Source organism: Carica papaya, chromosome 6, assembly GCF_054855325.1.
Source record: "Carica papaya isolate Zhongbai chromosome 6, ASM5485532v1, whole genome shotgun sequence".
NCBI classification, from domain to species: Eukaryota; Viridiplantae; Streptophyta; class Magnoliopsida; order Brassicales; family Caricaceae; genus Carica; species Carica papaya.
The window spans coordinates 36,334,699-36,360,666 of record NC_142314.1 but is presented as its reverse complement, the minus strand read 5'-3'; the positions used below and the strand labels follow the sequence as shown (position 1 = coordinate 36,360,666).

Here is a 25,968-nt window from a genome sequence, read left to right as displayed (position 1 = left end):
TTGCTTAAAAACATAAGGTAAATGCAAATATTATTTGAAAAAAATCAACAAATTAGTGTAGAATTCTAAAAATCAATAGATGTGATATTAAATCGTTAGAATATATATATATATATATATCTAAAGATTAAGTGTAATTAGATTAAATCCGAAAAAATATTTTGCATAGTAATTTAACTAAATAATATTTTAAACAAATTTTTCAAAAATTTTAATAAACTCTTTTCAAATAAAAATTTATAAATTTTATTGATTATATAATATATATATGTACACGTTAATTAGAACACAATGTCATAAGAAAATATATGAGAGACACAATTTTACTCGAAATTGTAATTTTATATATATAAAAAAGATCAATTAGATACATAATAAATAATTAACAATAAACTTTTTATTGATTAAAATATTTAATTTTATATTTCCACGTGTTCATATATATATATATATATATATATCGAGTTTATATAAATATTATAAATACTATGTAAAAATTTAACAATTTTACATAAAATTATTAAAAAAATAAATGACAATAATAAAATTGTTGCAAATGAAATCATAGTATTTGAATTATAACAAAGTTTTTAGTTAAATAAGTAGTATATTTTTTTATTTATAAAAAGTTACATATTTAATATATTACGATAAATATATATATGTCATTAAATTATAAAATATATATATTTTTATTAAAAGAACTATAATATAACCAACCTAGATAGAGGATAAATATTGTCCATTCCTATAATTATAGGGATAAAATTATAATCACATTTAAAAAAATGGAAGAGACCATTGCACATACTTCTAAAATTAAGAGACATGGAGATTAGCACTTCAAAGTTCAAAATAAGGAGACATGAACCCTAATTAAGCTTGAGAGGGATCAATTTTGTAGAGTTATTTAATGAAATATTTCATTCCTTGTATATATGTTTATAACACACTTTGGTGGCTCTTCAGGGCATAATTCTCACAATTATAAAACCCATCAGTATAAGGACCAGCAACCCTTTTGTGTCATCTATATACTCACACTCAAATTCGAAGCTTACTGAGCTCTGCGGTGGCAGCAGAAACATCCTCCGGTTCTTTCTCTTTCTTCCGACTTTCAGATAAGGCACCTTCTTGAACTGAACTATGTGTTTTCCTCGGTGGCGGGGCTGAACAGACTGGTACGACTGATCTTATTCTGATTGGTGGAGCCATGTAATGAGGATGAACTCCGATGTTCATTCTTCCAAGCGTAGGTCGGAGTGAACATGAAGGAACTCCAGTTTGCATTCTTGGCGGAGAAGGTATGCAATTTGCAAAACTCTGTGGTCTATGTCTGGTCAAATAGACTGGTCTTGCACTTCTGATCGTAACTGATGCTGCTGTGGCTGATGGTGCCGGGGGTGGCCTGATACTTCTACTGGAGCCTGGTCTCTCTGTGTAATGTTGCCTATGACGAGGTCCGTAATAGTCTAAACAATGTTGGTTTTGTGAACGAGGGTCGGCAGATCTAGAACTGGAGCCCAAGCTCCTATGAGAAGTCCATTGGAATTGTCCAGTTTGGCTTCCTTCCAACTGAGCACTTTCGTGTTTGTTTTCCAACTCAATGCTATTTGGTTTGTCTTCCACCTGAGTTCGTTCCTCTATATGTTGGTCAGCGTTGGTATGAACTGTAGGGATTGGATCAGGAGTTACAGATGGAGAGAATCTGGACGATTCTTCTGTTTTCTCTTCGGGTATCTCCTGAATTCTGACTGTCGATCTGCCTCTGACATGATCAGGGACTGAATGACTGGAGATGTACAGTGATGGACTAGCTACAGATGCGGCAAGTCTGGGTGCAACAGGTAAAGGTTCCTGCTCCCTTGCAGGAAGATATAGATAGTGATCTGGGTGGAAAATAGACTGCATATATGGAAGAATCTGAGGGCTGCGAGGAGGGACTGGTGAAACAGGCATTGTCAACAGGCGATTTTGCAGTTGCAATAACTGTTCTTGATGCCACATGTGGTACACAGCCAATTCCGGGGAAAAACTAGGATATCTCCAGTGTTCAGAATGAAAAGGATAAACGCTTTGAGTTGGTGTGCTCATGTCCCTCTGCATAGGAATCGATCTCTGATGTTGGTGCAGCCAGTCACTCTGCACAGGGTGGTTTGGCTCGGATGGTCGCAAAGATACAAGGATACGAGCAATGACAACTTGTTCTTGTTCTTCATTGCTTTTAGTTTCTGATGCTGAGGAAGATGATGAACTAAAGGACTGTGAGCCAGATCGAGACACTGCATGAGCATTGTGTAAGATATGAGCTATGAGCATTTTCAGTAACTTGTGACACGTGAAAAACATGTGGAAGAAAAATCTGGATGAAAAGCTTTAAAGAAGTAATATGTTTGCTGAATAGAAGTGAACTGTATCAAGGTTGGGTTAAGGCTTGATTAAATGTAAGGAAGACATACGACAACTAAATGAAAGGACTTAAAATTCTCAATTTAACAGAAAGGAGATGAATACATCTTTTCAGGGCAGACCAAGCAGCCATCGCTGCATTCTTCTGAGCCTGTTTCTTTGTCCTAGCAGGTTCCCCAGTAAAACTCATTCCTGCAAGCTCAACAATGCATGAAAAAGAGGGTACATGGCCAGGTCCTGATCGAAGAGTTGTGTACACTGGAAGGTTTAAGCCAGCTCTGTGAGCAGTTTCTTGAAGCAAATTTTTGTAGACTCCAGTCTCATCCTGAGACAAGAACCAAACACATTATTCTGCATGTCATGCAGGAGCATGCCAACAAACTGAAGAGTGTAACAGCAAACTCTATCAAGATGCGACATTTCAAAGACAGCATAAGCAATACACTATGAACAATCCCACAAAAGAGAAGTCAAACAATTAATTTGCCAAATCAATCTTCTCTCTGTTTCCCTGCACATGTGCATGCACATATAGATACATTTCTGATTTGAATGCTATTACAGGGAACTTATCATTCATCGTTGATTTTTTTATTTATCAAAGTTCATTTACAAGGGCAGGCAGGTACAAGAAAAGTGTCCTAATATTTGAGATGAACACCAAATACAGCAGAACCAACTAACCTGCTGCTGCTGAAGTGAACAGATACTATGCGTGGAAGTCAATCTAAACTGTCGTATACTAAGTATCTCAATATTGGGAGGTCGATGACTGGATTCTTTCTTGCTTACCTCTACTCGGCCTGATCCCAATGGTTTTCTTGTTTGGAAGTTTTCTAAGGATGGAGGTTTTCTATCGGATCCTATTGTAACCATAGTGGACAATTTTTCTTTAAAAACAAAAGTCAAATGGAGGTAAGCAATCTCACACAGAGGTAAACAATTGTTTCTTTCCTTTTCTTTTTGTTACTTAGGAGGCAGCATGGAGAAGGACTTTACCTATTGACAATCTCACAAAGAGAAGCAAATTTTGGTAAACAAAGGTTCTTTTTGCCACAAGGAGAGTTATAGATTATACTGAAAGACTTTAGGAACTGGTTTGAACTAACAAAAAATTGATTTGGAAGAAGCTGAATTTGACTGATCGAATCTGTGATGCTCAGGGGAGCGTGACAACCATGCACCAGTCTCCAGTCACCTGTGATGATGATCTGCCTAGAATTGTGATAGCGCAGTATAAAAGCCAAGGATCAGATCATGTCATGATCACAAAATTTCCTACCTGACTGTTAAAGCCACATATATTGTCCAGATCATGTCCTGTGTAGTCCTCCACTCTTATAGGCCCCTCTGTAACCAACACTTGCATTAAAATTTTTCCCATTTTAAAGCTGTGTCTTTGCTCTCTCCTGTCACATGACATTCATGCACTCCCGGAATCATTCTAATTTATCCACTTCTATCAATCAAGAGTAGAATATCCCTGAAGTAGGAATCATTTATCCAATTCATGTGTTCAATCATTGTTGATTGAAGTAATAGCAAAAATAACCAAAAAGACATTAGATGGGGAACATATTTATATATACTGTAAACAAAATTCCACCATTCATATCCCTTATTTATAACCAAGGGAGAGTTGATCTGTAGTTTTCAATTGGCGGGACTTCAACTACAGTCCCAATAAAATGAAATGGACAGCATGCATACCCTTGTGTTTCATTTAAATAATTTCTACTTGGATTTTATATTAGAATCTTAATGTTGTAATAGAATGAGATAAGAGCAATGTATTGATATCCACAAAGATGTGCATTTTGTCAATGGCAACATAAATAATCAGTAACTTTTTATGACAATGCAGTGACTTGCATGGCTAATGACCAAGGATGTTATACACTATGTAGGATCAGCTCTTTTTCTTTTCTTTTTTTTCTTTTCAGAAGAAGCTATTAAATCTATTTCCTAGCCAAAGAATAGCTGCTATCTACTAAAAACTCACTAGGCATACATCGATAAATCATATTGTACACTCAGCACACCAGTGCTAATGAAAATAGAAGAGAGGATAAAAATGCTAACCAGAACTTTTGCAGCTAGTGCTATAGAAGGGCCCCTTTCTGCAAGTGTATTAAGAGCAACTTCAGCTGCAGCATGTTCTGCCTGTCTCAAAGTAGAGCAGAAGGTGGGGCTCTCAAACGTCTCTCCATTAAACTTAACAGTAGCTTTGAATCGAGGTGCATGATCTGGTCCTTCTCTGATGCATGAATAAGATGGCAAATTGAAGCAGCTTCTTTGGGCTAATTCTTGCAACTGATTCTTATACATATCTGCATCAATGACATTGTAAATACCTTAGAAAAGGAATTGAAGGCCAAAGACTTTTCAAGAGTCCACTTGCAAAACAATTATGAGAAATGTTCTCTGTGTAAAGGATTTTATAAAATGACATGGATGAAAAATGTTAATTACCTTAGCTGAGGTTTATTCAATCATGGGGAGTAGCCACAAAATTACATTAAAACAGGTTACTTATTTCCAAGCCACAGAATCTATCCTTTACCCATAGAACATTTCTCAATAAATGGAATTGTTATACATACATGCACATATATATATATATATATATATATATAGAGAGAGAGAGAGAGATCGCTCGAGGTGTGATTTAGTACTGTCTTTAAGGCCAAATTCCATCCATTAGAAATAAGACTTGGCTCAGGAGGTTTTAGGGACTACCCCTCCACGATTAAATAAGACGCTTTTTTACTAGCTTGTTTGAGGAGACAAGTATACTACAAGACCAAGAAATTGACCCCAAAAAAATTAGCATGAAAGAAAGAGAACAAAACAAGAGGTAAAGGAAAAATAATGGATTATCTTCAGGTGGAGATCTAGGCACTAAATATACATAGGGTGAGGAATGTACAGAAACTTTTTTAAGATGAAAGTTTAATGTTCAAATGGTAAAGTTATTCAAGGATGTAAAGGATTAATGCTGCCAACTTTTACCAATTTCGGCTGAAAATTGAAGCATTAAAAATAATTTAACCTCTAGTTGATTTCAGCTCACAAACAAGACAGGAAGCTTGCTACAATCATGATAAAAGGCAATAAACTTTTGCCCTTTCCCAACACAATAATACGTTACAAAAGCATCTCATCTCACACCCTCTCATCTTCAAATTCCAAAAACCCACGCCACCATCTCCAATAACAAGATGAAAACAAAGTAAATTGTAAATTTACATTACTTTGCTCAATGTTTTTCCTTGAGATAAATATTACTTCGCTCAATGTTAATATCAAATGATCAAATATGGCTCTCCACTAATTTGGACGTTTGAAGGCACAAGTTCTTTTATGTTTTTTTCATACATATTTTTTGTCACAAAACAAAGGATCAATAATTCCACCTATTAGATTATCTTTCTTTTTAGATGACACATGAGATAAACCAAATAAACATGTGCTATTTAAAAAAACAGTACTTAGTTTTGCTACAAAAACATGACAGCATATTAGAATTGTGCAAAAAATGACCGGACCAACTTTGACCAATGTGAAAAATAAATTGTGTTATTTTTTTGTGAAATGTCTAACCTGCCCTTATTATTTTCTCATCTTCTCCATTATTACAAAGAAACCGAGTACCTAAGAACCATTAAACAGTAAGCATATACAAGTAAAGATGTAGATTATTTTTGGATTGAAAATGAAAGATAGAAAAAATGTTGTTATTTGAGAAGATAAGCAAAAACTGCAAAGGATTACACGTACTCAAGAAGAAATGAGTCTACTGTCCAGGGAAAAGAGTGGTTTAGTTAGTTAAACACAGGTCAACTTGACTGAAATCACTAGGAATTGTCAGCAATTAGGCCTAGAACAGATTTTCATGGCCATGGAGATGTTTGCTATCAGCTTGAAGCAAGCATGCGAGGAACTTCACGCAAGTCATTAAAGAAGGATGCCCTCTTCTGAAGTGACGATTTGCGGAGACGGTATTTAGGATTCCATCTTCGGGTATAAATTTTAGTTCATCTATTTTAGGAGCTCGAGTTTTTGCATAGATTCTTAACCTGTCTATCATGAAATTTATTCAGTAATGTTTTGTTTCTACACTCATTTTGTACCCAAAAATTTGTCATATAAAGTGGAGGATATTTTGGTAATTTCACTAGCTTCTTCAGTTCAATTTAAGCCAATGCGTTACCATTAAAGAGAGTCAAATTTTTGTAAAATAATTTTGAAGTATGGAATAAAAGAAATTGTGCCTTTGCATAATTACATAGGCAGCTAAGTTTATAATACCTTAGAGTTTAATTATTCTTTAGTAATTTTTCCTAAAAACATGAATCAAGGCAGCTAAAAGCCTCAAATCACAAAGAAATCCATAAATGGCTCCATGAATTATAAGCAACAATAGTGGTGCAGCAAAGGGATCAACTAAATCACTTCCTACGCACTTCAAAATGGGAGAAATGGGAGAATTGGGAAAATTTTCATTCTACAAAACTCATTTCCAAAACGGGGTTATGTTTTCGTGAATTCTAAAGTTATATATATACATATATATATATATTTAAGTTCAGTGCTCTAGGTTATATAATTTTCTCACAAATCCTCAGCAACCAAACAGTACTAAATTTCATTAAACCCGTAAAGAACACCCAAAAATCCACCTCGATCAAGCCATCTAAACACACAAATTGACAAGGAAACACATATATTCCAACCAAGCAATGGGATTATCAGTACTTGGAGCCCATTCATGACATAATCCAACAACAATAAAGAAAGGGTTAAACATTTTAATTTTAGTTAAGTGACTAACAATAATGGAAGAAAAGCGATCTAACCATAAACGAGAGATGAAATGACTGACCTCAGAAACTGGAATTTTCCCGAGAAAGGGACGGAAAAGTTTTCGGGGAACGGAAAGTGCGGTGACGACACGTAGCGAAACAAGTAAGCTCAAAGAAGCAAAACAGTTTTTCAGTTTCTCATCGCCATTTCTGCAGCATTTTTGTTCTCTCTCTATAAAAAGTAATTCTCAAATAAGAAAAATAAACGAAAGTAGGATCCAGTCTCGGAGTACAGTTGTTATGCTCGTGCTACGTCGTTTTGCCACTTGGGGCACTTGTGGGAATTTGTTTTTTTTTTTTTTTGTTTTTTTTAGTAGACATACGATAAAGACTATTTATATTTTATTTAAAATTTACGAGTTCAAAATTATTAAATACATCAAATTTATTACATTGTTAGTATATTATTGTGTAATAATAATTAATTTATAATATTTAATTTAATAGAATTAAAAATTTACTCGTTGTTATTTTAGTTAGTTTATATTGATTAAATTATACTTAATTCAAGTAAAATTATAATATTTTAAAACGAAAAAAATATTTCAAATAATTAAGTAACTTATCCAATTTTTACTATATACTAGTTGGTTGTTTACGGATTAGCTGTATTTATCGTTTATTGTTATGGGTTAGTTTCAGTAATACGATTCATTTAATAATAAATATAATTCAAATTATACAGAGGTATGACACAATTAAACCAAAATAAATAAAATATTGAATTGAATTATATTGTCTATATTAGAAGTTATTTTTATTTTCGTGATTATTGTTTTATTTTTTTAATTATTTCTTCAATTAAAATAATAATAAAATAACTAATAGTCTGAACTTTTTTATCTTATTCGAAACGATCACATCTCACGATTCTCTATAATTATTTGTGTTTTTAAAAAGATCACATCTCGTAATTAACAGAGTTCAGTTTTAAAATGATTTTAGCATCATGAATGACAACCGTATTTTAACTAACAATTAATTTTGTACTATCGTATTATATATATGAAGCCGAGACTAAAACTAAAATCACAATCACGAATGTCTCTTCGTAAGTTAGGACTGCATAAACCAGAAGGAAGAAAAAATTAGATGAATGAAAATTCACTCGACTTGTATTATATAATGTTTCACTTCATCAATCTGGTTTCATTCTTTTGTTAGTTCAAGTTATCAGTAGCATAACTGAAAAAAAATTATGTAAATATACTATTGTATCGTCTTTTTCGTATTGAAAATACTACTAGTTTTAAAAATAACATGAATGCTATACGAGAGTTTGAGAAGTTTTTCCTATAATTTCCATAGTGTATGTAAAAGAAAAAAAAAAATTGATACGTAAAAACTCAGATGGAGAAAGAAATAACTAATTTACACGTTTAAATAGTATCAATTAGTTATAACAATACGTTATTACTATTTTTTTGTTTATAATTTTATGAATCTCTACTCATTTAACTTATAATTTATATCGTGATAATCTGTAAGCATAATATATTTGACTGTCGTATGTTTTAACTATTGATTATTTATTTTTTATTATAATATAGATAAAACTGATAGTAAAATCGGAATTAGAATTTCAAAAGTTATCTCACGGATAAAACTATATAAAATGAACCGAAGAAAAAGTAGAAAATACAAAGAATAAAGTTTTAATTAACTAGTTCTTTATAATATAGTGGAATAAAGTTGATGTAAAGATTCAAAAGGAGAAAGAAAAAGCCTTTAAGAAGTTGTTGGAAAGAGGTAATTCACATAATAATTTGTATGCAATAACATGTTTGGGCCGGGCCGGGCCGGGCCGGGCCAAATACTATATCATACGGGTCGGCCCATCGATTTTACAAGCTGCCAGCTGCCGCCATTGTTGTTCTGTTTTTATTCTTTCAGCCTTCTAAACCATTCATCGAATACTTGCAGACCACAACTTGAAGGAGCGAGCAATTTCACAACGAAAACCTCCCAACTCTGAACTCTCTCGGCGTCTGGTAAGCATCTTCTCCGTCGACCTTTCGGCATTTAATTGAGACCACTCAATTGATTTTCTCTCCCTTTCTCTTATATTTTCGTGGGTTTTCTACGAGACCAAACGCGTGTAAACCGTCCGCATTATTTACTTTTTGGTTGAGCCTTTGTTAGTTAAGGATTAATCTGTTAATTAGGGTGATAAATATGTTTTATGGTTCTTGTGTTTCCTTTATTTATTTATTCCTTTTTAAGTGTGTATGCATTCCAGCATGAATCCATGAAGAGATGTAACTAAATTTTGATGGCGGTTCTTAGTGACTGAGTGAGGGTTTGGAGTGCACGTCGGTCCAGTTTTAGGAGCAGCTATAGATTCGTGTGGAAATTTTGTGTAATTTTAAGCAGACTGAGTTAACTATTCATATGGATTTGATGTGTTCGGAAAAAAGATTCATGAAAAATGAGAGTTTCCCTATGCACAGAAAATGGACTTATCTAACCTAGTGTAAATTGGGATTGACATGTTACTTGCTTTTACAGTAGCTTTTATTTCCCCGAATTAAAGAAGGGAACAGAAGTTTGTGCTTTCAAGTGAGTGAGAAGTGTCGTTGTAGTTTCCTTTACAGCTTTTTATTTTGTAGGTTTCTATGGCTACTGAAGAAGAATCTGTAGAGCAAGCTGCTGCCACACGACGAGAGAGATTAAGGGCTCTAAAAGCTGCTCAGGAATTGCTGAATACTCCAGAGGAAGGTTCGGCACAAGTTACGAATAATGGGAATGATGCAAATGAGGCTGATGAAGAAATGTGAGTAGTCTAGCCTTTAGCTTGAATTGCCAGCTGCTTGTTTTGATATTCTCGATTTTTTGGATAAAATAAGAAATATTATGATAGAAATGAAAGAGGAAAGTAGGTTAATGGATGATAAGAGATCCTTCCAACCCATGAAAACAGGGAAAAAAGAAGAAGAATAAATCAGAACAATGATGTATGATCAATAAATAATTGCACCCTTGTCCTGTAGCCAAAGAGCATCTTAGACCAAAAGAGATGCAAAAATTGTCATACTGTCATATTATCCCAAACAATGGAAGGAGGTAAAGAACAATACTTAAATAGCCTAGCATTTCTCTCCAACCAACCCATAACTCAACAAAAAGAGCTCCTCCCAAGGCCACTCTAAACTCAAAGGAAGGTGGAGAGACCCAAATAAAACCAAAAAGTATCAAATATCCAGTACCAAAGCGTCTATGCTACATAAACAATGCAAGAAATGGTGACAATGAGATTCCGCCTGCCTAAAATTCACTAAGCATGTATCAGAGAGAGAGAGCATGCTCGGCTCTGCGCGCTTGAAGCAGGTCATATTGGTTGGTTCTTTTCAGAACAAAAAACATCTTAACTGTTGAGGAGAAGTAACCTTCCAAACACTCTGTTAAAGGCCTCATTCTGGTTATTAGAACGAAGGTAATTGGAGAAAGATTTACAGTTGTAAACACTGAAAGGGTCCAAAATCCAGAGTTTGCTATCAGGAATAAGAGACATTGAAGGAGTCAAGGCATGTTCTGCATTCTTTTAATCGCTTCAGTAACAGTAAACTTTATGGACATAAGATTGGATTCAATGAAAGAACCGTTGATATCTCTATCAGTAGGGGGCAGAGAATACACTATGATCTCTTGTAATGTGCTCGGATGGATTTTGTCTATAGTTAAATTTGCTAGTTTTCTGGAGGGAGGATGAACTTGTTAATTTTCTTGTTGTAAAAGTAGTTTATCGAAGTAGCACCAAGTAGGTGTCCCCAAGGTACAGAATATTTACTTGTTTGCAGTTCTAACTTTCACAAAGTGAATGAGCTCACGATTATTGTCCAAACAGTAACCTGCCAGCATCTGAAAGGATTCCAGGGGAACCTATGCCTTCTTATCTATCATCAGCTGTAATTTACAACTAGAGAATTTGGATTTATATCATGTTAAGTAGTGCTATTATCTCTGTTTAGTGAAATTAATATCTTCATTCAGACAACCTGTTTTCCTGGGCACTATATGGTAACTTGACTGCAGTCTATTCTCACAACTGAGCTACTAGTATTTGCTTCCTTACGTTTTTGACATTGACTTCTTGTCTTGTGCACCTACTCATTTTCTGCTTTGCAGTAATCCCAGCATGAAATTTCGAAATTATGTTCCTCATGATAAGCAACTTCAGGAGGGCAAAGTTGCTCCCCCGGTGCTACCTACCTTCGAAGATCCCGTTGCTGCGGCAGCTTCACTGGCAGAAAAGAAAGAGGTTTTCACTATTTCATGTTCCACTATTTTCCCTATACTATAATGTACTATGGCTTTTGTTAACTTCCTATCCTTGTTTCTATATACTTCCTATCCTTGTTTCTATATACTTCCTATCCTTGTTTCTATATACTTTTTTCAAATTTCAATGTGAAATATATTTTCAGGATCCATTTGTCAACATTGCTCCAAAAAAACCTAACTGGGACCTTCGGAAAGATGTCCAGAAGAAGCTTGATAAGCTTGTGAGACGAACACAAAAGGCAATGTACAAACTAATGGGTAAGTGATCGTTGTTTTTTATATCAACCTATTTCTGTTTAGTTAGAGTTTCTCTATGTGATGGTGGGATTAAATGCTTAATATTTTGCATTCATTAGTTTTACCCTTTAGAGATGGAAACTCATCCTTCTGAACTTGGGGTTAAGGCAACAAATAGTTATTTGTTTCCGGTTTGTAGAAAAAAGGTACATGCATTTCATTTAGTTCTGGTAATCCGATTCTCAAATTGGAAGCTCGGTAGGTGGAAGAGAGGTAGTAATAAACTTATGTTGTCTGCAGTGAAATTATACATTCCCAAGATTGGAAGGTCAACATAATCAGGATCCTTGTGTTTGAGTTTTTTTTTCTTTGCTGAGAATGTAGTTTTTCTCTTAAGTATAATCACTTATCCTTAAAAGAAGGTGTATGTTTCTTGGACAAGGTTTACTTCAAAAAAATTTCCTTGGACAAAGTGCTCTTGTTCATGTTACTCTACTTAAGTTACCTTCCTCTGTTTACTTCTCTCATGGATTTTGAGTTAAACATTGATAATGAGGTCTATATTTTAGTCACCAGCATGACTCTTTTTTTCTTCCCTATGTATCTAATGCATAAAGTTTTTAATGTAAACCATTATGAGGATATTGGCCATAAAATGTCTCGTGAGACTACTAAAGTTAAGTTTGTTTCACTAGTTACGATAGTCTAAGGAGGGCTTATCCATCTTAGCCAATGCTCGGCAGCTAACAACTAGTAAACCCATGTTTGGCTATAAACAACCATTTGTATCACCAGAGAAGACCTAGACACTATGAGTCTGCCGAAGAAGAGAGCTATCAGCGAATTGGTGTCATCTGGCTGCAATTTTGTAGCCATCTGATCACATGTTTTGCTATCCTCTGGATGCAATTTATTATTTTGAGATATGTTAGGAGCATTATGGTCCTTTAATCACAGCCGTCTGATTACCTATTTCGGATGCAATTTATTATTTTGAGATATGTAAAGAGCATTATGGTCCTTTATGCTATTATACCCATCTCGTTGCTCAACTGTCCCAAATATTAATTAAATTCTTACCTTATTCTACTATATAATATTCTACCCTATCCTAGTTGATTGCGAGACATGGCTAAGGAACCAAGGAGAACATAGCCTACAATAACCTGTGTCGCTCTGGCTGATTCGATGCCTGAGCTTTTCTTCTGTAAATAACTTTTCAGCAGAGTAAGAGAAACTGCAGAATTGATATCTTGCTTAGCAGTGTTGTTTGAAATCTAACATCATCAAATTTTTTTTTGCAGAGGAGCAAGAAAAAGAAAGAGAAATGGCTGAAAATGGAAAAGAGTATGGAGAAGATTAACTTTGGAAGTAAGATAATCAATTCTAAGCACCATCTAGATGATCAAGACCTGTATCTTTTCTTAATTTTCTGGCGTTGGAATGAAGAAGGATAGTTTTATTTCTTTTTTTTTTCCTCTTGAAAATGGAAGGAAACAGAAAAGAAGTGTTATAGTTTATTGATACAGCTGATGTGAAGAAGTATATAGCATGAGTCACTTAAGATTGTGCTTTAATTCTGTATGGAATGAAAGCTGAATGTTTGTTTAACCCCTCAAAACTCTCTCTGTGTTTGAATTTCTCATGAGATTAGGGTTGGAACAAATAAACTTTATTTGCTGTATTTATTTAGAAATGCATAATTATGTGAAGCAATGCTTTTTAAGTTCTTCTAATTTTACTTAAAATTACGACGGCCATAGTATTAAAAATCAGTAACAGCTTATGAAAACTGAAAAACGTTCATATTGATGGGAAGGTTTGACACCTTAACATCGGCTCAGCGCTGTAGTATGTTCCAAATGTTGGATTGTTCGTCTGTTGAAGTTATATGTGAGTTCGGTTTATAATATTGTAAAATAATTTAATCTATATCTAATGGGCGTTAGAGCTTGTAGAAAAAAAGACTTGTATTTTCTTAAAAAATTTTAACGAACATCATTGTCCGACTTCACCCTATTCTATTATTACTTCATAGGGCGATTTCTTTTGCGATAATTGAGTGTGAAGTAGGAAATAACGAGTTGTAATTAAAGAAATTATTATGTACGATAGTTCACTTTCAAGAGTTAACATGTTCTCATTAATAACTAAATATCAAGTTAAGCTAAATCAAAGTGTAGCTGTTATAATTTTTGCACTGATTGTAGATTCTTAGGGAAAAAAACAAAACATATTTATTACTATTTTTTATTTTTTCTAGTGTAAAATCCATAGTTCTTGGTTACCAAGAAAGCTTAGTCTTGTACACACCACATACATGCCATCAACAATAAACAGAAAAGGAAACCAGAAACTAACTCTTAAGAAGTTTTACTAAATCACTCCATTAAGTACTTGACTGTAAGGCTTGGTTTCACACTCGGCTGCCTCCATACTTTATTTTAGCCTCTTCGCTATCAATGGTTCCTGCATAATCCCCTCCTTCAACTGGTACCTTGTAGTCACGGTATCGCTTTGCAGCTTCCAGGTTATCAATGGTTTCTGCATAGACAGTCGGTTCTAGCCCCCTCGTGCGAGATTCTATGTAACGGGAAGTTGGACTAGTAGTTGAGTAAGGCCTCGCTGCCTCCTTCAAGTACTCAATGGCAGTTCCTATATCATTTGTTGGTTCAGAAAGTGTGGCATTTGGCGGTGAAGCCCACAATGCACGGTTTGGCCTAGACCATCCATCAGTCGTGATCATAGCTGGTTTTGTTTCGGTGTCTTTGTTTCGGTTGTGGTCATAGTAGCCAGTATTGCCAATTGGCTTGTGATTCTGACCAGGATTTTGTATCCAATATGTAGAACTCAGAGGACTAAATTTAGGTCTACTTCCTTCATTCTGAACCTTGGTAAGGATGTCATCAACTTTCTGGGGACGGTTAACGTGAACCGGACTCGAAGGTTTACCCAATTTCTCTTTGTTAACCCCGTAATCCTTGAAGGGTTCGACTTTTGTGGGGGAATTTTGCCTGTAATCACTAGCCAAAGGTGAATACACACGCTCATGAGCACGAACTGGACTCAAAGATCTATGCCATTTATCTTCGTTAACCCGGTAATCCTTGAAGGGTTCAACTTTTGTGGGGGCATTTTGCCTGTATTCACTAGCAAAAGGCGAATACACGGGCTCATGAGCATGAACTGGACTCGAAGATCTATGCCATTTCTCTTTGTTAACCCGGTAATCCTTGACTGGTTCAACTTTCGTGGGAGAGTTGTGCCTGTACTCATCAACCAGTGGCGAATACACTCGCTCAACAACTGTCTCAGCCTGTATAATATAGTATTCTGTCTTATTACCAGGAGCATGGGAGAAAATCAGTCTCTTTCTTCCGTCAGTATCTATGATCGCTGGTTGGGAAACATGATCATAGCTTGGTTTGTTCCAGTCATCTGTCTTTTGTCCTCCTCCATTACCATAGGTAGAGTACCCTCTATAGGCCAATCCTCCATTCATACTGTTTTCTTTTCTGAAACTTCTATCTCCTTATCAAGATCTTTCGGACTTTTTTCTCACTTACAGAAAATATAAAAGTTCCTTAATATAGAGAAGCTATACTCTATTTTTCTAAAACCAAACCGCGTAGGATTCACGATATTCTAACCTACACGAATAAGGATCATGTGCTATTTTTTTATCGCTACCCACTTTGAGATTCTCCTCACAGATACAAATCTGAAAGAATCATATTCTGTTCCTTCATGGAGGGTGACCTCAATTAATACCAGCTCAAGAATGCAAGATTTTTGTAAAGAGTAAAAATTTGTTCTAGGTCCAGAATATAGTACAGTCAGCTTGTATAAGAATAATACAGTAAAGTAAGAGAATAAGAATTTCTTTAAAATGATAAATAATAGAATATCGTTCATCCTATCCCTTCAAGATAAGAACAAAGGGAAAACAAGTGCAGATGAAACTGAACTCTGTTTGTATGAGTTAGAAATTAAAAGTTCAAAATTTCTAAAACTAAGGATACTTTTTATGTAATAAGACTTTAAATTTGATATTTTGAAATTATCTTAATACTCTATTCTCATATTTTGTACTTCAGATTCTGAGTTTAGCTTCTCTGATGAATTATCATATAGTGTATGTAAATTATATATCAAATAGCATAAATCTGAGTCAGTCACCAAAATTTACAGTATACCATGTTCCAGTCCCAAAACTAAAATGCTGACTGCTACTTTAGTTCTGGTACTGATCACAGATCTAGAGATTGATGGTACAGATATGGTGATCTGTTCGTGATACGGCGATTTCTTCATGATCATACAAATCGATAAGCATTATAATTAATCAGAATACTTTTGGATTAGTTCAACTTCGAAACTAATTATTTTAAAAGCTTAAGCCAATAGAAAAAAATATCACCTTAATGATTCAATAATCATCTTTACACTGTAAGAATCCTACTAAACAGTATAGATTCTCGATAGGATAGTTGATAATGCTATTTATGAAGACCTCATTTCTGTATCTAACAAAATAGATACAAAAGAATATCAACATTCTTAGATCATTGATCTTGCAGATTAATAAATTTCCACTAAATAACTATTGCATAACATGAAGAATATAAGTTTATACCTTCAGTAATTTATCAAAGTTCAAATGTTGGAATGTCAGTCAGAGGAGCATGTAATGCACGGTAGAATAATCTATCGAGAATACCCCGGTAAGGATCCTCCTTACGTTTCTTCAACAAGTAATCGATATTTCTTTCAACCTCTGACTTTATCTGCAGATATAATTGGTTTGCTTTTTCTTTGTCCTTCAACAAATCTTCTCTTCCCTCTGTTTTCATTGGCTTCCCGAACAGATAGTAAAAACGGCCAGGAACTTTAGGCAGTAGACCTGGTGGAAACAGCTGTTGATTGGCAACTTCCCCACTTGATTCATCCCTATGATAAAAAATTATATCCTTTTTCAGAATGTGTCATTTACATAACGCAACCTTGTCCAATAAGAATTATATATATATAATATCAAGATATCTCGTGAGCCCCTTTACTCATCATAGAAGAAAGAGAATGACCCATAAACAAAAAACTTGGAATTTGGAACCATAACTTTTTAACTCTACTAAAAAAAGAAACTAAACCCTCAAAAGCACTACTATTTCTTTTTTTTTTTCAAATGATCAAAATGGTTGCCAACAGCTAAAATAATAAGCAATACGACTTTCGGTGACAGCTACAAGGAGTGGTTACCTTATTTTTACAGTATCACGAGTTCTCTCTCTGATATAGTCATTCACCACGGGGATTCTCATTAGGTCATCGTGATCAAGAACCAACTGCCACAGATATTACGGGTAAATGTTAGCTGAAATATGAAGTTTAAAACGGAAAAAACAATGAGAAAATAAAATTTCTGTTTAATGCAGAAGATTGACTTAAGATATAAGATTGTTTTTACTCACTAAAAATGGAGAGGATTTGAGTCAAGGGGAAAAAACAACCAAAAATTGTCTGAACCATTATGTTGAAAAATGTGCTAGAACTGGATTCGTTTTGTTTTTAAGTAAAATTGTACGGATCGAAAAGAAAAATGAAGAAGAAAGTATCGGTAACGGAAGAGAAACATGGATATATGAAAAACCACCACAACAATGAAGAAACAATAGACTGCAATAATGAAAACCAGATTCTTATATCTATAAGCAAAACAGAATACAGAAGTGAAGGGGAAACAAACTGAAACAGAAAAATGAGTTTTTCTAATTCTAGAAATTGATATAATTTGCTTCAAGAGTTTCTTTGCACCAAAATTTTTCTAAAAAAATATGGGTAGAGCCTGACAGAGCTCAAATGAGGTATATTATTCTATCATATTTTTGTCTTCTCGAAGGTAGCTCGCTCGAAAGAGAGGTAGGACTCTGCTTAAAAGTAAAATCCTTCAATTCTGCTCAATGTGGAATGGAGAACCCTAATTGGCGGGGTACAAACTAAACATGAAAAAACAATAAAAGATGCAATTTTTTCAAGTTCTTGACTGAAAACTTCAGAAAAGCTAGGGGAGAAATGTCCAAGCTTACTTCGGCTATATCGTCTTCTCCAACAACCCCAAATGGTACAATTGTAGCGCCAAACCTTGCAGCCATTCTCACAAATTCTTGGTGGTCAGGCCAAAATAATTTATATTCTTCACCCTGAACATCAAAACATCAACTTTGTTATTAACTTTTTTCTTTCTGGTTAAGCTTCAAAATATTCCGACAAATCTTGAGTTTAAACTTTAAAAAAAAATATATCATATCAATTCATTGCTCGACTTCAAAAATTTCACTATTTGTTATAAGATACATATGCAATTATAACCATCCTCTTGTTTTTTAAGATAAGTTTCATTCGAATCTTTCACCTAATGTATTGTCATTAGCTGATCATCTAGTGCTTTGAAATTAACCTAATACAGCCAGAAATGGAAGTCATAACAGGACAAACGAGAGCAAACAGCTCTTCCGATGCTGGAAAACAAAGGCACAGTCAAACAGAGAGACATGACTAACCTTCAAATGAAGAGCCTCACGTGCACCTCCAGGATAAAGAAGAACATGTGATTTAGTTTCGAAAAGTCTGAAAAGATTGCTTGCTGAGACAGGTAATGCACCAAATACTTTTACCCAATCAAGGAAAGAGAATTCAGAAGATGAAGTCTCAGTCTTTCCTAAAAATAATTCTGGATGCGCAATACCACGAACCAAAATATTCTTCTCTCTTATGAATGCTTCAACCAGTGGAGCAAGCTCAAGGCCCATCAGCATATGATAGCCAACTAACAAGACGGGACCTTCTTCTGGAACCCCCGCAAGCCCCTTTACTATTTTCCCGTCTTCCATAGTTGACAACACAACTGAGCTGGATGCTAATTTTATATATCTGCGATTCACATCCAATATTGGCCTTAGCCCCAAATTGCAGAGCATCATAGTCTGCAAACTTAAACTAGCATTTTTGGCTGATATGCATCTAAGTAAGAGGAACATCATGCTCGTATAAGTGTAACCAGATGATGATATGATGACGAAAGTTTGAGGATAAAAGGTAAAATAATACAATCTCGAGTAGACAATTCGAATCTCCAGTTGCACCCCCCTCCCACCCGGAAAAAAGATAAAAGGTAAAAATATAAAGAAAAATAGATTTTATAAGATCGTAGAGGCAGCGGGAATCAAAGAGTTAAGAGAAAAACCTTCAAGAAGTAAGAACTAAAGCTGCTAAGGTCCGGAAAATGTGAATGTTTTAAGAGAAAAGAAAGTGGCCAAAAGTGATATCATTTGTAGTGAGAGAATATTTTATCCAAATATCAATAAAGTACAGTTCAAAATGAGAACAGAAAATTTATATGACTAAAATGAACTAACTTGACTTTAAGAATCAATGGAGTTGAGTTGAGTATTCTTGATGAGTGAAACCATAAATCATTAAAGAATAATTTGCAATACCAATTTCTTTACCAAAGGCAATAGAATCAGGGCTAATTTCATATCAAAAGAAGAGGGAGGATGCAGGATTCGCAATTGAAGATCGAGGAAGATTCTCCGGTATTTGATTGAAAGAGAAGACAAAAGCAAGGAGAATCATGTAAATCCGAATATTTAAATTCCTTGTCAATTTTGAAATCATGGAACCTAGTAATGGATAGTCTCTTAGAAGGCTAGCTCATACTGCCGCGAATCAACTATGCATTGGATTTAGATTACATAGTTGCAATTCAACTACTTTCCTGTTGAAAGAATAACAATAAAAATAATGCTGCTGCATTACCCAGCTACTTCGTCAAAAGCATATTCATATTCGCCCTTACTAGGAGGCAGATAATCTGAGACGAAATTCAACCTCTTTGATCGACGATATTTGCCTGTACCTTTAATGACAGTCAGCAAACTAATGCCATCTTCCTGTTACAACAAAGCAAAACAGCTCAGCCCAGTAACTTCGTATTCCTTACATGAAACAAGACCAAGGAGTATTCTTTTCAATTACGAAAAGTTTCTTCTATTTTTTATGAATTTCATGTTTAGTAACTAGAGATGGATTCAGTTAAGCCATTAATTCTACCAGTCAGACTGAAAACAGGGGGATGGGATAATTTCTTTCGGAGACCACGGGATGCATAATTCACCTATGATGACCATGCCCAGCTAAAACCACATTACGATACAATCATGAGTATTGGTTTGTATATAATAGTTCATGGTAATTCCTGACATTACCAAAGAGCATCTACAACGGGAAAAAAGTTGAAGAGCATTTTACCATCTAGACATTCTTTTTCACCCACCAGCAAAAGGGTATGCCCATTGTCCTTAAAGCAACGAACTTTGCAGTTCTTTAACAAACTATAGAGACGCTTAGCTTCATCTGAACTAGGAACCATGTAGTCATTGCCACTGAAATTAGAATACGCAAATCAGCTGGTCAGCCTGATATTCCATTGAGGATTTAGGAAATTGATGGCTATAGAAGACCTTAAATTGGTGAAGTACAGAAAGAAACAAAGTTGAGCTTAGAACTGAAAGACACAATTCCTCGGGAAGACATATACAATTGATTGCAATTCAGATGAAAAATTTCTTATCATTTAGACAATTTTTTTTCTTATCATGTAGACAACGCTTTTCATAATTCATGCCAACCAATCTGGTAAAGCATACAACATTATGTAATAAAGAACAATAGAAAAACCTAATCGCAAGAATGCCTGGAAATCTTAATCAAGGAAAGAGAATTTCAAGAACCTATTGCCCTCATTACAAGGATATAAAAGGCATCAGCTGTACAAGCCTAAAGAAAATACTACTGAGATTGTCCTTATGAGTGGACTTGAAATTTAAAAAGCTACTAAGGAATATTAATATTTCAATTGCCAGCTGTAATATCCCTTGATGGGGAGATCCCTCGAAATGCTTTGTTAAATATGCTTAGATCGGCTATCTACTTCATGTTGCTTGACAATAGAGAAACATTATAAACGTTATTCAGTTGAAAAAATGGTAGACCATGTGAAACCATTATTCACGCAACTGAAGGAGAAGCAACATCAGAATCAGTGCATTATACATATAAAAAACTGTACTGATTCTGGAGATAACTCAGACCTGGCTAGGACTAGTACTTCGGCTTTGACAGCATGGAGACGGGAATTAGCATAAGCTGCACCTGATTTAAGCAACTTTAGTTTCCAAAGGAGAGTTTCCTTTGGAATAATATCTGCCAAAACCTGAAATCAAGTGAGAGAAGCCAAAGTTAAAAGAACAAGTAGCAAAAAAATAAATCCCTCAGACTGAATATAACTGCATTACAGCTTAGACTTGCAGATCATTGGAAAAACTTTCATTGATGGAGGTTTAGAGGGCATATCTAGCGAGAAAAAATAAAGTTAAATTTACAAAATTTAATTCTAATAAAATGTTTATGCAGCATAAAGAAGACTAGAATATAGAAGCAACACCAAATACAACTCACAGAAAGAAGAGGAAGCAAAGAAGTGAGGTTGCCAGACAATTTTTCCATTCTTAAACTCAGAGGAAGCCTACTGTCAATACTAACTGTTGCCATCTTCAATGGATTACCTGATAATATTAGAAAAGAAATGGCAGTGTCAGAAGAAATCTATTCTTTGTGTCCAAAAAGTAAGTTAATTTGTAACAGAAATCAATAATGTCAAAACTTGAGTAAGGAGAAACTGAATTTGAGCCAATGTATATAAGATATTTTGATATTCTTGTGAGTATAAAATAACCAAACAATCATTAGCAGAAAAATAAAAAGACAGAGTATACATTGTTCATCAGTATGGCTTACACTCAACAGAGATAAAATCCATATTCAGCTGGAAGAAAAATTGGATACTACTAGTGTTTATCCCCACTCTTAACCCTAACTTTTATACACCAATCTGAAAGTACTGACCTTGTATATGAATTAAAAAATCTCTATGTGAGTCAACTATGGAGAAAAACAATATATATAAATAGATTTATCGTTCACCCTCCTCTTAGAGACATATGAAACACTTTTACTAGCAATTAATCTTTAATGAACTGAAGACACCACAACAGTGAGCAATAAAATTAATTATTTAACTGATAATTTACATTAGCAAAGATATACTAATAGTTGAAAGTATTGGATTAAATTTTCCCAACAATATTGTAATCAGACATTGAATCTTAGCAGCAGATCATAATCTGTTAGGATTGAAGAAATGTGGAAATTGCTTTAACAGTGACTGAATCAAATTCTTCCCACTGAAAATAAGCATGTCACAATAGATTTAACTTCCAAGCATAGGATCATGTACCCAGAATGAAGCTCAGAGCATAGGGCACTGTTGTATGTAGTCCATCTGGCAAAGCCTCCAAGATAGGCAACAAGGGTTGCAGCTGTGACCTCCCAAAAGAAGTAGCTAAAAAAAAAGACTAAACAACATCAGAAAACCTTGAAATATCAACCAAATTATTGAATTGAAAAGGAACCAATAGTATACAAGGAAACAATCAGACTGAAAATTTGAAAACTGACCTGGATTGACTAATATCAAGATTAGGTCAACAGAAGGATTTCGAGCAGCCACAGCAAGTGCTAAGCATCCTCCAAAAGAGTCTCCAACCAAATAGATTGGCTTATTTGGATTAGAAGCATGCTCAGACCTCACTGTTTCTTCAACAAGTTTCACTAGACCTTTATTCAATAGATAACTGTTGTTAATTATTTAATAACACTCATATTAACATAAGTAGAATGCAAGTTGCATGGCTTATGCTTATAAACACTATAAAGCAAGCAAATTTCGTTCTTTGTCAATAATCTTGGGGGGTAAAAATTTGAACTAAATTAGTTATTAAGTTTCCAGTTTCAAAAATTAGTTAGCCCACATCAATTGCCAACTGTACAACTGATTCTGCAGTTAGGAGCTAGAAAGGCATTTCGGTGCATCAATAATACATTAATTTCTGAGAAAGTAAAACTAATGATCATAGATTTATATAGGCTTCAAAAGATGTTGACCTTCAAATGGAGTTCGGTCATAAACAGGAATGTGAAGACATCGAACTTCAAAAGCCCTGGATTAGAGAAACTCTATTAGGAATTGTTAATGCAAACTAAGCCAAATATAAAAGGACCAACAGTTACTTTCAAACAAAGTTATAGAAACCATAGTAGAAAATACTCATTAGAATGAAAATTATAATGTACTTTGAGAGATATATCATATTGTCAATGAAGAAATTCATGTCCATGTGCATAGATACACACAAATCACCAAGATCTTCAAATATTAGTAAAGGCATGAGTCCTCAAGCAAGTGATATTTGTGAAACTGACAAGTTTTAAAAATCATCTCAGACATCCATAATAGTGCAACAGTGAGATGCAAACATGTTGCCAGTTGAATATTAACATTATTACACCTAGTACGGATATTATGAGTTCCAAAATCAAATGAAAATTGAAATAGTTAAAACCAAAGAGGAAGTTTATATGAATTTACGCTTCCAGTAGCCATACAAGGGGTTAGTTAGATAGCATATAGTCAAACCATTGTGTTGAAGCAAAACCTACCTTTTCAAGGGTTGTGATGCTGGAGAACAATTAATCTAAATTTTCCAAACAATATAACTTGGATCGACTTTCATGAGCTAATTTGCATTCATAGTCCCTAATATTTGGCCACATTTCAGTTTCTTTTTTTTTTTTTGGGTGAGATTGACCATATTTGAATTAGATTCATACCTTTAAAACCTTAGAGTTCAGTACTAAAGTTTTCATTCTTGTCTCAATCTTTTTCCTTCTATTTTAACAATTTGTACTCTAGCAATAGAAAATCCACACATATTATAAGTCAACACCATATAAGGTAATGTTAAGTTGGCATAAAAAAGTTCGAAGTAAAGAGAAAAATCCACAGTATGAGGAATGACTTAGCAAGGTTCGTTGTTCAATTCTGTGGACTTCTCATTGACAGACACAGTATATAAATGATAGGAAAGTTTACCAGGAAATTTTTATGCTAACCAATATTCACTTATGTGGGGCTGACATGTAATCCATATAGGTATTTGTCGAAAAATTAACTAACTGCTACCATAGAAAGATCAAATTGAAACATAACCACTTTGTTGATCTTGATTTCAAAATTTCGAAAGTCAAAGACCATAGTGACTAATCAATTTGTTAATAAAACCACAAAAAAGAAGTTGTTATGTATATGATAAAGAAAAAGATTATAGAAACTTACCTCCCAAGAGACTTATGGTGTAAAATAAGGCCCATCCCAAAACCATCAAGCCCTGTATGCATCAATACCCACAACAACACCTTTTAGAATCCTTTATTTCTAAAAAACTCAGAAACTGACAAAAACAATCCAACTACTTAAACAATAAAAAATTACCCAAATTCATCAACATAAAAAAAAATCAAATCATTAAAGGGCATCGACAATTTAACCTATTCACTAAAACTCAGCCATCTAACTATTTCCTCCTTAAGAACATATGAAAAACATACAAATAGTTGTATATATTAAATGCATACAAGAATTGATTGATTAATAGGTTTTCGTGCTACAACCCTTCTACAGACACATAAATACGCACAAATATAAACACATGCACAAAATATACATATTTGGACATGTTTTATGCATATAAACAGTAGATAAATCATCAGAGTTTTGCACTGTAAACCCTCTATTACCAGGCAAAAACAGAAGAATTGGAGCATCTTTGACAGAACTCCCACAATCGACAGGGCAAAACCATCTAGGAGGTCCACCATCAGGCTTAACCATCTCTTTAGCTCCTTCAAGATAATCCTTCACAGTCTTAGTCCCATATCCATCATCCCACAACACCTCCAGTTCTCTCCAGACTTCACCTTTCACCAACTTCTTCTTCTTCTTCTCTTCAACTATTCCAGACTTCAATCCTCCATTCCTCTCTCCACCAATCAAAATCCCATCTTTCTCGTTCTCCCTAACCAGAGAAGCTGAGCCATTAACCGAGCCTAAATCAGAGGACAGAACTGCTGCAGACTCACCACCGGTCACACTCTCAGCTCTCACCCGCAAACGAGGCTTACATTCTGAACTCCTTGCAAAAGAAGGCGACACCCTGAAACTCGCAAATGAATACGCCATTCCCTCCACATAAAACGGCATAGATTTTCAAAAACCCACTTCGGAAAACCAACCAAAACTGCGGAAAAAAGTAAAATCTTTTTCAACCACGAGCAGCAAGCAAACAAGGTTCTATGTCCTAAAATCACTCTCAACTGAAAAAACAAAGATAAGGTCACACCTTTCACGCTTGTGATGAAATCGGGAGGAAACCCAGCAAGCAAAAGTGACAGCAGGGAAGAGCCTCCAGAATTTTCATGATATACTTTCTTCATGTATCTTACAAATATATAGTGGGCGTTATAACTTAACAAGGAAAGTAATTAATGAAGAGGGAAAATAGAGATAAACACGAAATAATAGAAGAGTAAAACTTTACAACACAATAAATTGGTAACGAAAAAAAGGAAATCAAAAATTGAAAAGTAAACACACAGGATATTCAAATTTGACATGATGGGTAGAAATCAAAGTTTGGATTTTAGTTTAAAGGTTGAACCTTTAGTGGTTTTTTTTTTTGGCCTTTTCCGATGGAGATATACAGATATATATACACATACATACATATATATATATATATATGGAGGTTGGATGCAGTGAGGTTGAATTGTTGATCACCTTTCGTTTTCTTTGGTTAAGATTTGGCCACCATCTTCATCACTCCTTTTCTTTCTTTTTCTCCCTCGGGTTTTAACGGTCAATATTACGATTTGCAGACAACTGCGCGGGTGGGTGCTTCTTTTGTCGCCTGATAATGTTCTTTTCCATATTTTACGAAAATGCCACTGGTTTTACTTAATTCTTTATTTTCTGTATTTACATATATATATATATATATATATATACATATATTTAGTTCATAAAATTAAAAACGAGAAAAATAATGATAAAATTCAAAATCATAATTATTTTTAAAAAATTAATTAATTTTTATTTTAAAATATTAATTAATTTCTCGATAAAAATTTATTTTTTTCTATTTTTTTTTTTAAATTATTC

At 34.3% G+C, this 25,968-nt stretch overlaps 4 protein-coding genes across 5 annotated transcripts; 1 reads left to right on the top strand and 3 right to left on the bottom strand.

Moving 5' to 3' along the window:
* Window positions 1-808: 808 nt before the first annotated feature.
* LOC110809648 (uncharacterized) lies at window positions 809-7,474 on the bottom strand. Of its 2 annotated transcripts, none has more exons than XM_088223226.1 (4): window positions 7,295-7,474; window positions 4,492-4,739; window positions 2,515-2,734; window positions 809-2,282 (listed from the first exon to the last, which is right to left on the bottom strand). In XM_088223226.1, the coding sequence occupies exons 2-4, from the start codon at window positions 4,735-4,737 to the stop codon at window positions 1,045-1,047; spliced, it is 1,704 nt and encodes a 567-aa protein (XP_088079352.1). In that variant the 5' UTR covers window positions 4,738-4,739; window positions 7,295-7,474; the 3' UTR covers window positions 809-1,044. The 2 variants fall into 2 exon arrangements, with proteins under 2 accessions (XP_088079352.1, XP_088079353.1); XM_088223227.1 differs by lacking the exon at window positions 7,295-7,474 and adding an exon at window positions 3,692-3,892 and having other exon boundaries at window positions 4,492-4,624.
* Window positions 7,475-9,134: 1,660 nt separating this feature from the next.
* On the top strand, window positions 9,135-13,413 carry LOC148253616 (Cwf18 pre-mRNA splicing factor). Its single transcript, XM_088222416.1, has 5 exons — window positions 9,135-9,265; window positions 9,884-10,047; window positions 11,400-11,532; window positions 11,699-11,813; window positions 13,097-13,413. Exons 2-5 carry the CDS (start codon window positions 9,890-9,892, stop codon window positions 13,153-13,155), a joined length of 465 nt encoding a protein of 154 aa, XP_088078542.1. The 5' UTR covers window positions 9,135-9,265; window positions 9,884-9,889; the 3' UTR covers window positions 13,156-13,413.
* Window positions 13,414-14,011: 598 nt separating this feature from the next.
* Window positions 14,012-15,706, bottom strand: LOC148253615 (uncharacterized). Its single transcript, XM_088222415.1, has one exon. The coding sequence runs from the start codon at window positions 15,292-15,294 to the stop codon at window positions 14,209-14,211; it is 1,086 nt and encodes a 361-aa protein (XP_088078541.1). The 5' UTR covers window positions 15,295-15,706; the 3' UTR covers window positions 14,012-14,208.
* A 490-nt stretch (window positions 15,707-16,196) lies between these two features.
* PES1 (Esterase/lipase/thioesterase family protein) lies at window positions 16,197-25,653 on the bottom strand. Its single transcript, XM_088222414.1, has 14 exons — window positions 25,151-25,653; window positions 24,549-25,048; window positions 24,088-24,139; window positions 22,857-22,912; window positions 22,371-22,529; window positions 22,150-22,254; window positions 21,312-21,418; window positions 20,945-21,066; window positions 20,128-20,236; window positions 19,611-19,744; window positions 18,353-18,722; window positions 17,879-17,992; window positions 17,052-17,137; window positions 16,197-16,742 (listed from the first exon to the last, which is right to left on the bottom strand). The coding sequence occupies exons 2-14, from the start codon at window positions 25,009-25,011 to the stop codon at window positions 16,442-16,444; spliced, it is 2,178 nt and encodes a 725-aa protein (XP_088078540.1). The 5' UTR covers window positions 25,012-25,048; window positions 25,151-25,653; the 3' UTR covers window positions 16,197-16,441.
* Between the last annotated feature and the right edge of the window lie 315 nt (window positions 25,654-25,968).